This window comes from Colobus angolensis, unplaced genomic scaffold (genome assembly GCF_000951035.1).
Source record: "Colobus angolensis palliatus isolate OR3802 unplaced genomic scaffold, Cang.pa_1.0 Scaffold448, whole genome shotgun sequence".
Classification (NCBI taxonomy): Eukaryota; Metazoa; Chordata; class Mammalia; order Primates; family Cercopithecidae; genus Colobus; species Colobus angolensis.
In genome coordinates, this window is record NW_012117910.1 from 359,455 (window position 1) to 372,078 (window position 12,624).

The window sequence follows — 12,624 nt, forward strand, 5'->3', positions numbered from 1 at the left end:
ACAATTCAGTGATTTTTAGTATAGTCATAATGTTGTAGAACCATTACCATTACCTAATTCCAGCATTTCATCGTCCTACAAGGGTACCTTGTACCCATTAGCAGCCACTCCCTATTATTCCCTCAACCTAGCTCCTGGCAACCACTAATCTACTTTCTGTCTCTGTGGATTTACCTTTTCTGGACATCTCATAAAAATGGAATCAAACAATATATGGCCTTTTGTGCCCAAGGTTCTTTCACTTATCATGTTTTCATCCATGTTGTATCATGTATCAGTATTTTATTCCATTTTATTGCTGGATAACTCCATTGTGTATACATTTTGTGTGTGTGTGTGTGTGTGTATGTATTTTTTGTTTATCCATTCACATTGTGTTTGTCCATTCATTGATTGATGCATATTTGGATTGTTTGCACTTTTGGCCATCATGAATAATGCTGTTGTGAACATTTGTGTACAAGTATTTATGGGGACATACATTTTCAGTTCTCTTAGGTATGTACCCAGGAGTGGAACTGATGGGACATACGATGACTCTGCAACTTTTTTTTTTTTTTTTTTTGAGAAGACGGAGTCTCGCTCTGTCGCCCGGGCTAGAGTGCAGTGGCCAGATCTCAGCTCACTGCAAGCTCCGCCTCCCGGGTTTACGCCATTCTCCTGCCTCAGCCTCCCGCCGCCGCCTCGCCCGGCTAGTTTTTTGTATTTTTTAGTAGAGACGGGGTTTCACTGTGTTAGCCAGGATGGTCTCGATCTCCTGACCTCGTGATCCACCCGTCTCGGCCTCCCAAAGTGCTGGGATTACAGGCTTGAGCCACCGCACCCGGCCGACTCTGCAACTTTTTTGGGAACTGCCAAACTTTTCCTCAGAGGTTGTACCACTTTACATTCCTGCCAGCAGCATATGGGGGTTTCACCTTCACATTCCACCTACATCTGACAGTAGTATCTTCCTCACTGGAGTTATATTTTGTTATTTAATAGTTTTGCAAAATGCATTAAATTTACTTCCATTTAAATTGTTTAAGGTACAGCAGTTTGAGTGTATCTATGATGCTGTCTTTAGAAATTTTATTCTAAAACACAGATACCTTTTATAAAATATTAGGACAGTTTTTTAAAAATAATTCAGTGTGTTTCTTTTTTGAAAAGGTTCTTTATAACAGTATCCAATTCTTTTAATAAGATCATACCCTCAAATTTTCTTTGCCTTTGCCCTTCTCCTTTTTAATTAACTCCAACAAGTGCCTTTTTGCACATCTTTACCTATCTAAAATAGCACTTCTGTTACACCATCACCAAACCCTGCTTTATTTTCTTTCCAGCAGTTGCCTGCTGCCTAACATTAGTTATCTCTTTCTAATGAGAAAAACCAAAAATAAAATTAAGTTCCATGAATTTTTGTTCACAGTGGTCTCCCCAAAGTCTACAACAGTGCATGGAGTGTAGTAAATATTGAATACTACTGAATAAATATTTATTGAAAAGAATGAATAAATAAGATGATTTTACATTAATTTCAGTTCTTGAGCTAGGCCAAATCACAAAAGTTAGGCTTAGTTTGAAGAGGGGTAAGAATGATGACTCCAACTTGGTTTGTTACTGAACCATAAGGTTCTTCCTCATCCTTCCAGCCTCTAAAAAATGGCGTGCCCAAAACCCCTGTCCTTAGTCATCTTTAGCCTCTCCATTTATACTTGCTCCTGCATTTGGCTTTAATGCCATTCACACACTGATGTCTCCCATTTATGTTTATATCTCTAGATTCCATCTTCTTGATCTCCAGTCTGGTTTAACTATTACTTTACTTGGCATCTTTGTTTAGATATCTAATAGGTTCTCAAACATAATGTGTCTAAAATGGAAATTTTAATTTCTTGTTCTTTGTCCGTGGAGCTGTCTCTGCATGGCATGAGAAGAATCAATTTTTCTTACAGTGCCCTTCATCAATAAATAGAAAATCTTTGCTTCTGGTTGCTGACACAAAAAGCTTGATTTCTCTTTTTCTGTCCTATTTAATTCATCAACTCAAATCCAATGGGCAGTATTTTCAAAGTATATCCAGAATTAGTGATATCTCACCACTTCTATCTCTACTACCTTTTCATTGCTATATTTTCTCTTGCTGGGATTATTGACGCCTTCTAATTGGTCTTCCTTTACCCCTTACCCCCAATAGCCTTGACTATTCCCTTGCCCAACAGCCAAAATGATTCTTTTGTTTTTGTTTTTTTTCGAGACAGAGTCTCACACTGTCGCCTGGGCTAGATGTACAGTGGTGCGATCTCAGCTCACTGCAACCTCCGCCACCCAGGTTCATGTTATTCTCCTGCCTCAGCCTCCTGAGTAGCTAGGACTACAGGCACACACCACCATGCCCTGCTAAGTTTTTGTATTTTTAGTAGAGACAGGGTTTCACTATGTTGGCCAAGCTGGTCTGGAACTCCTGACCTCATGATCTGCCTGCCTTGGCCTCCCAAATGCTGGGATTACAGGCATGAGCCACTATGCCCAGCCCAAAATGATTCTTTAAGTCATCTCAGCCAGTCCTCTGCTCAAAACACCTCAGCATGATTTGGGCCTGCTACTGCTTTGATATTCTCTGTTCCCTTGCTTACATTGCCCTTGAAAGAGTTTTATGCTGCACATTGAAGCCCAAGCTCCCTGAAATATCCTGTTATAGAAGCTTAGCAAACTAGAAATGTTGGTTTTGCATGAGACTGTTCAAAGAAAAGAGCAACTTACTTACTCTTTGTATGAGCCTATCTTTGGGTTTCTCGTTGGGTATTCTTTACTCCTTTTTTGTTCTTTATAAAACCAGGTAAAGGTATTAGTACAAATTGTAAGTTTTTAGAAGAACATAGAATATTTGGGTAATAAGGCAAATTTATTTTTCCTATTTTGCTCATAAGTCAGTTTGGTTTCCTCAGATAAGTGTTCCATTTTGAATTTAGAGATAACCACAAAAAATCCTAAAATACTACAAAAATAATGATTTTGCATTTGCAGGTTGACTTTATTTTTTTGAGACAGGGTTTTGCTCTGTTGCCCAGGCTAGAGTGCGGTGGTGTAATCACAGCACACTGCAGCCCTGACCTTCCAGGCTCAGTTAATCTCCCACCTCAGCCTCCTGAGTAGCTGGGACTACAGGCATGTGCTGCCATGACCAGCTTTTTAAAATTTATTTATTTATTTTATTTTATTTTTTAGAGACGGAGTTTCATTCTGTTGCCCAGGCTGGTCTTGAATTCCTGAGCTCAGGCCATCTGCCTCAGCCTTCCAAAATGCTGGGATTAGAGGCATAAGCCACCTTGCCTGACCTACAGGTTGATTTTAATTCTTGCTTTATTCATCAAAGTTTTATGATATTTTTTGTTTTACTCTGAGCATTAGGAATGTTAGCCTTTGATACTGTTTTTGCAGAAACAGGTTAAGACTAACAGGATTTTTACAAAGGAATTGTCAAATTGGGATTTGACTGGTAGGAATTGGCTGGGTGATAATCAACTTTTTCTTGGCTGACTCTGATCAGCTGCTTAGGCCTGCGTGTATATATAATACCTTTATTAGGATATGGCCGATTAGGGGAAAAACTATTGCCAATTTTGCCTCCCCCCTCTTTTTTTTTTCTTTTTTTCCCCCCACCCTCAAAGACCTCACCATAAGGGAAAGAAGAGAGCCTTGTTGGACACTGAAGAAGGAACGGGGATTTCTCCTCCTAATCTGGGCCTCCTGTCATGGTAAGTACAAGGAAATAAGAGTAAAAAAAAAAAAAAACAAACCTCTGTCCTGAAAATTAAGTGAACACTAATAAATTCATACTTACCCATTTTTGTTTTTGTAAGAGATTATTTCTTTTTCTTTCCCAGATCTCGTCTCCTTTCTTTTCTTTTTTACTTAGTGGTAATAATTACAGACTACTCCAATATACAGAGCAGTTTCATTTCTATTAACTTTAATCCTGTGAGCTAGATATTGTCTCTTATTTTTCAGTCAGCAAGTAAATGGAATCAAGACTAAAACATACAGTTCTTGGACTGCAGGTTTTTAATTCCTTTTCTAGGAAGTAGCATGTAGTGAAAACTTTGTATATGTGTGTTTGTAGACAAATTGTAAGATGGTAATCTGCATATTTATTTTTAAAATGTTTTAAATTGGCAAATTATGTATGTATTGTGTAAAACATAATGTTTTGAAATATATATATACCTTGTGGAATGGCTAAATCAAGCTAATTAACATATGTATTACTTCACATAGCATATATGCTTTATGAATTTATGGAAGCAATTCCCTACCTTCCCTGTTCTGTCTCTTTAAGGCAATGTTTTGATCCCATAGTAGGTGGAGCAGCCCTGCGCACCCTCTCCTATGTCTTTAACCAGAAAGAGAATTTAATGGACAATTTAATGACTTACGGGCCATTTTGGGGCCCAGCTCAAGCAGAGAAGATGGAGCAACGAGCCAGCCACATTTTCATCAATCCCAAGGAAATGTAAACAGTGCTTCAAGGCTTGAAAAAGAAATGGTCCTCTGTAATACTGTCCTTCTTCTACCTTGTGATGTTTCCTAGATCCAAACTTGGTTTTATGCTGATGCATAGAGAAGGAATTGAAAAGGCTATGTTAATTTCAAGCTTCATTAGGGATGTATGGAAAATGCTTTTCAAAATTAAAAAAACAAACTAGTTGTGCAGAAATGTCATATTAAAAGGAAGAGAAAGGTAACTGCCCTTATCTTAAAGGCATGCCAGTTTTTTCTTAGTTTGTGGGCATTACACCTTTATGATTTATCTTATACCTAAACATGGAACTTTTTCTGTTATTTCTTGATTATACTTTATTTTATTGGTTTTCCCACAGTTTTCAATGAATTGAAAAAGTGCTTGTTTAGTATTTCAGCCAGTGCTAATGAATAACAAATGATGGGCTTATGAAAGCGGCTCTGTTCTGTATTGAGGGTTTCTCCTTCATTGTATACCACACAGCTAGTAACAGTGTGGTCCTCTTCCTGGTGCTGCTGGGCTCTCCATGGTGCGTAGCAGAAAGTCTTCCTGGTGTTGTCCCTGGCCTGATGCTGTAGACAACGCTCGGGAGTTGCTTCTGTGTGTACTAGTTGGGGAATAGCATGGCAATGTATGTATCTTTTGTTTTCGTTTAATTTCTCATAAAGTAACATTGTAACAAGTTTTTACAAATCCTCATTTATAATTCTACCATCAGAACCCATGGTTGTATTCCTTTTTCTTTTCTCTTGAGACAGAGTTGCTCTGTTGCCCAGGCTGGAGTGCAGTGGTGCGATACCGGCTCACTGCAACCTCCGCCTACTGGGTTCAAGCGATTCTTGTGCCTCGGCCTCTCGAGTAGCTGGAATTTACAGGCGCCTGCCACCATGCTTGGCTAAATTTTGTATTTTCACTAGAGATGGGGTTTTGCCATGTTGTCCAGGCTGGTCTCGAACTCTTGACCTCAGGTGATCTGCCCACCTCAGCCTCCCAAAGTGCTGCGATTACAGGCATGAGCTACCGCGCCCCGTCGGTTATATTCCTTTCTAACTAGTTCATGTCTCATATATGTGTTTTATATAGTTAGAATGATACAATAATTTTCTATTTTGCTGGTTTCACTTAATGAATTAAACATTCTCCCATGTTGATTCTTTGGATTCCTAATGATCATTTTACTAGCTGTAAAACGTTCTGCAAGTTGTTGGACCATTGATTTTAATTATATACTGTATTGTAGCATTTAGAGTGTATGTCCTTAATCCTTAGTTTTTGTATAGACAATTCAGAAGCATTGAACATTATTTTTGTTTTTAATGTAAACCCCTGTACTAATTTGAGAGTAACATTTCCCCCATCTTTTATACTCTTAAAGGTTCTTAAATGAGATTGGAGTCTGTCTTTGAGAGGTTAAGCATTAGCAAAATATATTTTCATGTTTTATTGTGGAAAATCTGAAGCCTATGCAGAGAGAAAAGTATAGTGCACTCATATACACATCATTCAGCTGCAGTAATCATAAATTCATGACTATTCTTGTATTTGACTTCTTTTACCCTTACCCCTTGGGCAGTAATCCCAAGCATTTTATCAAGGGAAATGTATTATTTGTCTTTTAATACCAGTCTTAAGAATATGACTGGAAATGACAGTAGGACTGGTAATTATTTTCACTTCTACGCTTTGCAAACACGAACACTAGATATAAATTCAGTTAGTAGGATTAATTGAGTGGTCATCAGTCTCTCCTTCCCATATACTTTATTTTTTTGAAATGGAGTTTCACTCTTGTTGTCCAGGCTGGAATGCAATGGCGTGATCTTGGCTCACTGCAACCTCCCCCGCCTGGTTACAAGTGATTCTCCTGCCTCAGCCTCCTGAGTAGCTGAGATTACAGGCGCCTGCCACCACGCCCAGCTAATTTTTGTATTTTAGTAGAGGCGGGGTTTCACCGTATTTGTCAGGCTGGTCTCGAACTCCTGACCTCAGGTGATCATCTGTCTCAGTCTCCCAAAGTGCTGGGATTGCAGGCGTGAACCACCACACCCGGCCCTTCCCATGTACTTTAAATATTTATCTCTGTGGTTGACTTCTGCTCTGAGGCATGTACTTTCCTCTCCTAGCTGCATAATTTAGCCAGTAGCAGAAACTGGTCTGGAACTGTGGTGATTGGCCCTTTTTCAGTATTTTGTGAATGACCACTCTGACTTTATGGAGGTGGATGGAGACTACGAAGTGCCAGATGCCACAATGCCTGGTGTTCCTCAGCAGTACCAGGAAATTAATGACATGGAATACATCTCTTTAATAAGTTACTGCTTATAGCCTAGGAGAAATTTGTTTCCAAAACTGTTACCAGGCCAACATTTCGCAGTTTGTCTCCTTCCAACTTCTCACCTTATTAACCATCTCAAGTTTGGCCCTCTTCACCTATAAAACTCACAGAAACTATAATAAATTCAGGCTAATTCAAGTGCTAAATTCAACTGTTCAGCCACATGGGATCACCAGTCCCCTAGATTCAGTGAGTCCTAATGTTTTTCCTTTTGGAATAAATGTATTTTTGTGTACAAGGGGAGAAAAGTTCTGAAGTTTTACAGGTAATGTGAACTGAGACAATAGCTTTTAAAAAGAACATTTGTTTGATTTATGAAAAATAAGTATTTCATTCTTGCCTTGCTGGCCTGATTTTCAGTTGTTTTATGTTGAAAATCATCCATTTTCAGTCTTCAGTAGCTATTTTGGTGATATATATTGGTCTGGATTAGCACCCTGGTGAGTGTTCCAGCAAGAGTGAATAGGTAAATGGCTTCTTTTTGTTCTTTACAAGCCTGCTATGTTATTTCAATTCTGTGCTAAAAGTCAGCAGAAAACTAGGTCAGGGAATCACTTAAAGATTAATAATGGGTACCTCTGTAAAATGACCTTACAGAGAATGAAAGTCTAGGTCCTACGAATTTATGTGAGGTAAAAAGCTAGTTAATGTGATGCTGAGAAGATATGTTAAAAGTATACTTTTATGTAAGATTTTTGCTCCCCTCCATGTTTATATAGCCTTTCCTTACTGTCCCATATTGGTTTATGAGAAAAATCTCCCTGAATTCAAGATTCTTCACATCTTTAATTTTGTCTCTTTTTTTGGAAACTGTATCTCACTCTGTCACCCAGGCTGGAGAGCAGTGGTGCAATCATGGCTCATCGTTCATGGATAGCACTAGGAGAATGGTTTTAGGAAAAACCTGACTTTTGGAGTAAAGCAGCTTTAATTGGTATTTAGTATTAGAGTATAGTAGACAAGCAGCTCTGATGGTTTCCAGACCTCTTTTTACATTCGTAAATTATTGAGGTACCCCCAGGAGGGTTTGTTTATGTGGGTTATGTCTATTTATACCATATTAGAAAATAAAACTGAGAAATCTTTAAAATGCTCATAAATTCATTTAAAAGTAATAAACCAATTATATGGTAGGATAAATAACATTTTTTGATGAAAAATATTTTTTCCTCATCCGAAGATAGTTTTAGCGTTAACATTTTTGCAAATCTCTTTAATATTTGGCTTAATAGATGACAGGTGAATTCTCATATTTACTTCAGCATTTAGTCTGTTACAATGTTTTCTTTGAAATATAGGAAGAAAATGCAGTCTCAGGCAGATACGTAGTTAGAAAAGTAGTTACAAAAAGGAAGAGTATTTTAAGTTTTCCCAGATAATTTATATTTTTCTTTAATACTTGACAAGTGGTGTGTTTTTTTGTTTGTTTTTGACACAAGGTCTTGCTCTGTTGCCCAGGCTTGAGTGTAGTGGCGCAATCGTAGCTCACTGTACTCTCTGCCTCCTCAGGTGCAGGTGATCCTCCCACCTCAGCCTCTTCAGTATCTGGGACTACAGGCATGCGCCACTGTGCCCATCTAATTTCTCTGTTTTTTGTAGAGTTGGGGTTTCACCGTGTTGCCCAGGCTGGTCTTGAACTCCTGGGCTCAAGCGATCTGCCCACTGTAGCCCCCCAAAGTGCTGAGATAAGCCACGGTGCCTGGCCAGTGGTGATTCTTTAAAGGTTAGTTGCAGTATAGAATCTGAAACCATATCAGTGAACTTTTTGTATTATATTACATTAAAACCGTTGGTCTGTCTTGCACTTCGAGTGAATCTTTATTCACGTATGATTTTTGTAACATCATGCATTGGTCATTAGGAAAATAATGGGTTCATTCATTGAGGCAGATCTTCAAAAGTTGACGTATTTTATTATAGTGTGTATGTTTTTTTTAAATCACACTTGGTAGTACCTCCACTTTAAAGATAAAAGTCCTAAGTACTGGGAAGCTATGAAGTTCATGGTGGGAGATGAGAGGTTTTCCAAAATCTAATTTTTGCACAAAAGCTTTGTTATTGGCAACTAATACTATCTTTTGTTGTTATTGTTTGTTTTTTTCCTAATACTGTCTTTTGGAAAAAAGGCCTGCCAAATGTCCACGTCTGTATTACATAGTTTTTCCATCAGTTGTTCTTCCAACTAAGAATGATATTCAATGAAAAAAATGGCTAGTTCATCTCTTAATTGAAGCATTTGCACAAGTGCTTTACTTCTTGACACCATAATACTGCACCGTGCATCAGAGGTGTTTTACTTGTATTTCCTCTGTAAAAAAGACTTCTACTTAATGGTCAGGATTTAATAAATAGAATTTATAATATTTCCTTGTTTTATCAAGGTCATTCTTATGAAATTGGTACCACTGCCTCAACTGTGCTAAGGTACCAGCAGTTTTACCTACCAGTTATTTTTTGTACTATTAGTATAGATGTCAATACAGTGAAGAAAGGCAATAATATCGTATTATTGGGAAGGTTTTGATCTCACAGGGCCCTTGTAAGCATCTCAGAGTCTATGGACTTCATTTTGAGAATCTTGCTAGTGTAGAGTATTACCATTTTATGATTATGGTTGCTGTTAGTAAAATCTTAAGTGTTGTTTATAGATAAGAGGAAAAACTTTTTGGGGGAGGATTTACAAAATTATTGGAATTGTGTTAAGTAGTATATACAGAAGCAGCCAGTAACCACTGGTTATAATTCTTAATGCTGTCAGTTGAACATGATGTGGCTTTTGCTCTTTTAAAAATTGCTGTGTGGGGCTGGACTTGATGGCTCACACCTGTAATCCCAGCACTTTGGGAGGCTAAGGTGGGAGGATCACTTGAGCCCAGGAGTTTGAGACCAACCTGGGCAGCATAACGAGACCTTTTCTCTACTGAAAATAAAATTAGTCTGGCATGGTGGTGGGTGCCTGTGGTCCCAGATACCTGAGAGGCTGAGGCTGGAGGATCACTTGAGCCCAGGAGTTGGAGGTTACAGTTAGCTGTGATTGTGCTACTGCACTCCAACACGAGTGACAGAGCAAAACCCTGACTTTAAAAAAAAAAAAATTGCTGTGTAAACAGATTCTATTATAATTTAGTCAGGCTTTCTAATAGATGACATTTTCCTCATGTCTTCCTATACCATAAAAATTCATAATGCAAAAGATTACTTCTTAATACAAATTATAATTCAATTCACGTGCATCTAGATGAGAATTTATTGCTGCTTCTTTTGAAATTGTCTTATCAGAAATACATTTTGTCATATAAGGCAGAATAAATGAAGGATAGTCTTTCAAATATTTTCAACTTGGGAAATTCAGTTCTTAAGCTTACTTTTTCTTAGAAATTGTTTTCAAGCTTTCTATTATGAAAATTTCATATATAACCAGAGTAGACACAATGATAGAGATAATGAACTCTCACCCAGTTTCATGAATTATTAATTCAAAGGTAGTCCTGTTTCACTTCTTCCTTACTCCCGCCCCAATTATTTTGAAGCAAATTTCAAATGTCACCTTTCATTTTTAAATATTTCAGTATGTATCTCTCAAATAATTTAAGATTGTAACTTAAAGAGAAAAAAAGCATTATATCTTGGTTTCTCTTAAAAGTAATCTGGGGCTGGGCACAGTGACTGAGGTCTGTTATCCCAGCACTTTGGGAAGCTGAGGCAGCTCTATCACCTGAGGCCAGGAGTTGGAGACCAGCCTGACTAACATGGCAAAACCCCATCTCTTCAAAAATAGTAGCCAGGCGTTGTGGGGCACACCTGCAGTCCCAACTACTCAAGAAGCTGAGGCAGGAGAATCGCCTGAACCTGGGAGGCTGAGGTTGCAATGAGCCGAGATTACACCACCACACTACCTGTGCACTATACTACCAGTGCACCACTGCCTGGGTGACAGAGTGAGACTGTCTTAAAAAAATAAAAAAAAAAAAGAAGAAGAAATGTATTAACAACCTGTTAGTGCCTAAAAGAAATATTCTAAACTCTTTGACATGTTTTTTTTTCTTTTTTTGTATCAATGTGCTTTCAGACCAGTTGTACCTAATATAATGGATAAAAAACTTTTTAAGATAAGTATTGTTTCCTTGAGCTTTTCTCCCTGTTCACCTTGGTCTTCGTACTTTCATTGTGATTATGCTAGCAGACATGGCAGAAAAACCAAATATGGATGATTAGAAGCTTTGAAATTATTTTAAGGTTTTGGACTTTTCCAGGATGAAGAGACTCGGCACAGCCTTGAGTGCATCCAGGCCAATCAGATCTTTCCCAGGAAGCAGCTGATCCGGGAGGATGAGAATCTTCAGGTAATTATAGGCCACTTTTAAATGTAAAATATTTGTTTAGCATTAACTGTATAGCAGAGTTAATGGATTGAAGTGTAGTGTGATAGATAGATAGATAGATAGATAGATAGATAGAAAGAAATACAAGCTGGAAAACATCTCATTTTAGCCAGACTTATTTCCTGAGAATCCACTGTTTAAGATGATCTTCTCTATATCATTCCTTTAGTAGTTCAGAATTTGAATAACTAGATATATTTGAATTAGTGGGTATAAACCCATCCTCTTTAAGTTCCTTGTCTACTTATGTGCTGTGTTTTCAACTTCAGTGGCAGAGGATTTACCATCCATTCAGCCAACTAATGTTTGAAGCCTTTTTTTTTTTAACTGCTTCAGAACTGTGAAGGGTTTCTTTCATTTTGAAGGTTCCTTTCCTTGAACTTCATGGAGAGAGCACAGAGTTTGTGGGCCGTGCCGAGGATGCCATCATTGCCCTTTCCAATTACAGACTTCACATCAAGTTCAAGGAGTCTCTTGTTAATGTAAGTGATTACCAACTGTTCTCCCTCTAAGGTAGATGGAGAAAGGAAGTCAAAAAACTTAATGCTCTCAAAGAGAGGAGAGGCATACAGAATTGGGAGTGAAAGCATTAATAGCTCTGCTTTTCTCACTTAATTTAGCACTCAAGGAACACTAGGTCAGCAAGCAACTCTTACGCTTGACTTAAAATGATGTGTGTAGTTGTCAGCTGAGGTGTCCATTGTTTAGTTAACAGTGAATGATTTGCACTAGGTAATGCTATACCATTAAGCTTCATAAAGGTGTAAAGGCTGAATAGGCTTTTATTCCCCAATCTTTAGTAGTTACCAACTGCCTTAGTTGAGGTAATTCCCTGGGCCTTAATGTCAAATGATGAGATGTACTTTGAGCTCACTGCAGACTCTCATTACAGCATGAAGTTACTCTAATGACTCCTTGGTGGTATAAGTGTAGATGTTAAGTATAATGTTTATTTGCATAATGGACTATGTATTACTGAAGAAAAGGCAAGGCTCTTGATTCTCAAGAGTACATTTACCCTTTTCAGTTATGAATGTCCTCTCAGTGAACTGGTTCTTTCAGTGCTCTGCTACCATTAGTCTTAAATGAAAGCAACAAAGGCCTGAAAATTCGTTTACTTACAGCAAATGCCTTCTTCCTTCTTTACTCGCCAGTGTTGTGGCTTTCTACACTCCACTTCCAGCACAGAGAAGTGTGTATTATGACACGTTAAAACAGCTCAGAACTGTAATTCCATGCAGACTGTGTTTTGGGTTCATTTTGGGATTCTTTGAAATCTATTGGGCCGGGCGTGGTGGCTCAAGCCCGTAATCCCAGCACTTTGGGAGGCCGAGACGGGCGGATCACGAGGTCAGGAGATCGAGACCATCCTGGCTAACACAGTGAAACCTCCGTCCCTTCTA

The 12,624-nt window shown here is 38.3% G+C and overlaps 1 protein-coding gene across 1 annotated transcript in view; it reads left to right on the forward strand.

The window, feature by feature from the left end:
- MTMR3 (myotubularin related protein 3) overlaps positions 1-12,624 on the forward strand; it is a 159,464-nt gene that overhangs the window by 91,454 nt on the left and 55,386 nt on the right. Inside the window, exons 3-5 of the mRNA XM_011957708.1 lie at positions 3,654-3,740; positions 11,093-11,182; positions 11,587-11,703. Coding sequence (XP_011813098.1) covers positions 3,738-3,740; positions 11,093-11,182; positions 11,587-11,703 — 210 coding nt within the window. The 5' untranslated portion in view covers positions 3,654-3,737. The remainder of the gene's footprint in view (positions 1-3,653; positions 3,741-11,092; positions 11,183-11,586; positions 11,704-12,624) is intronic.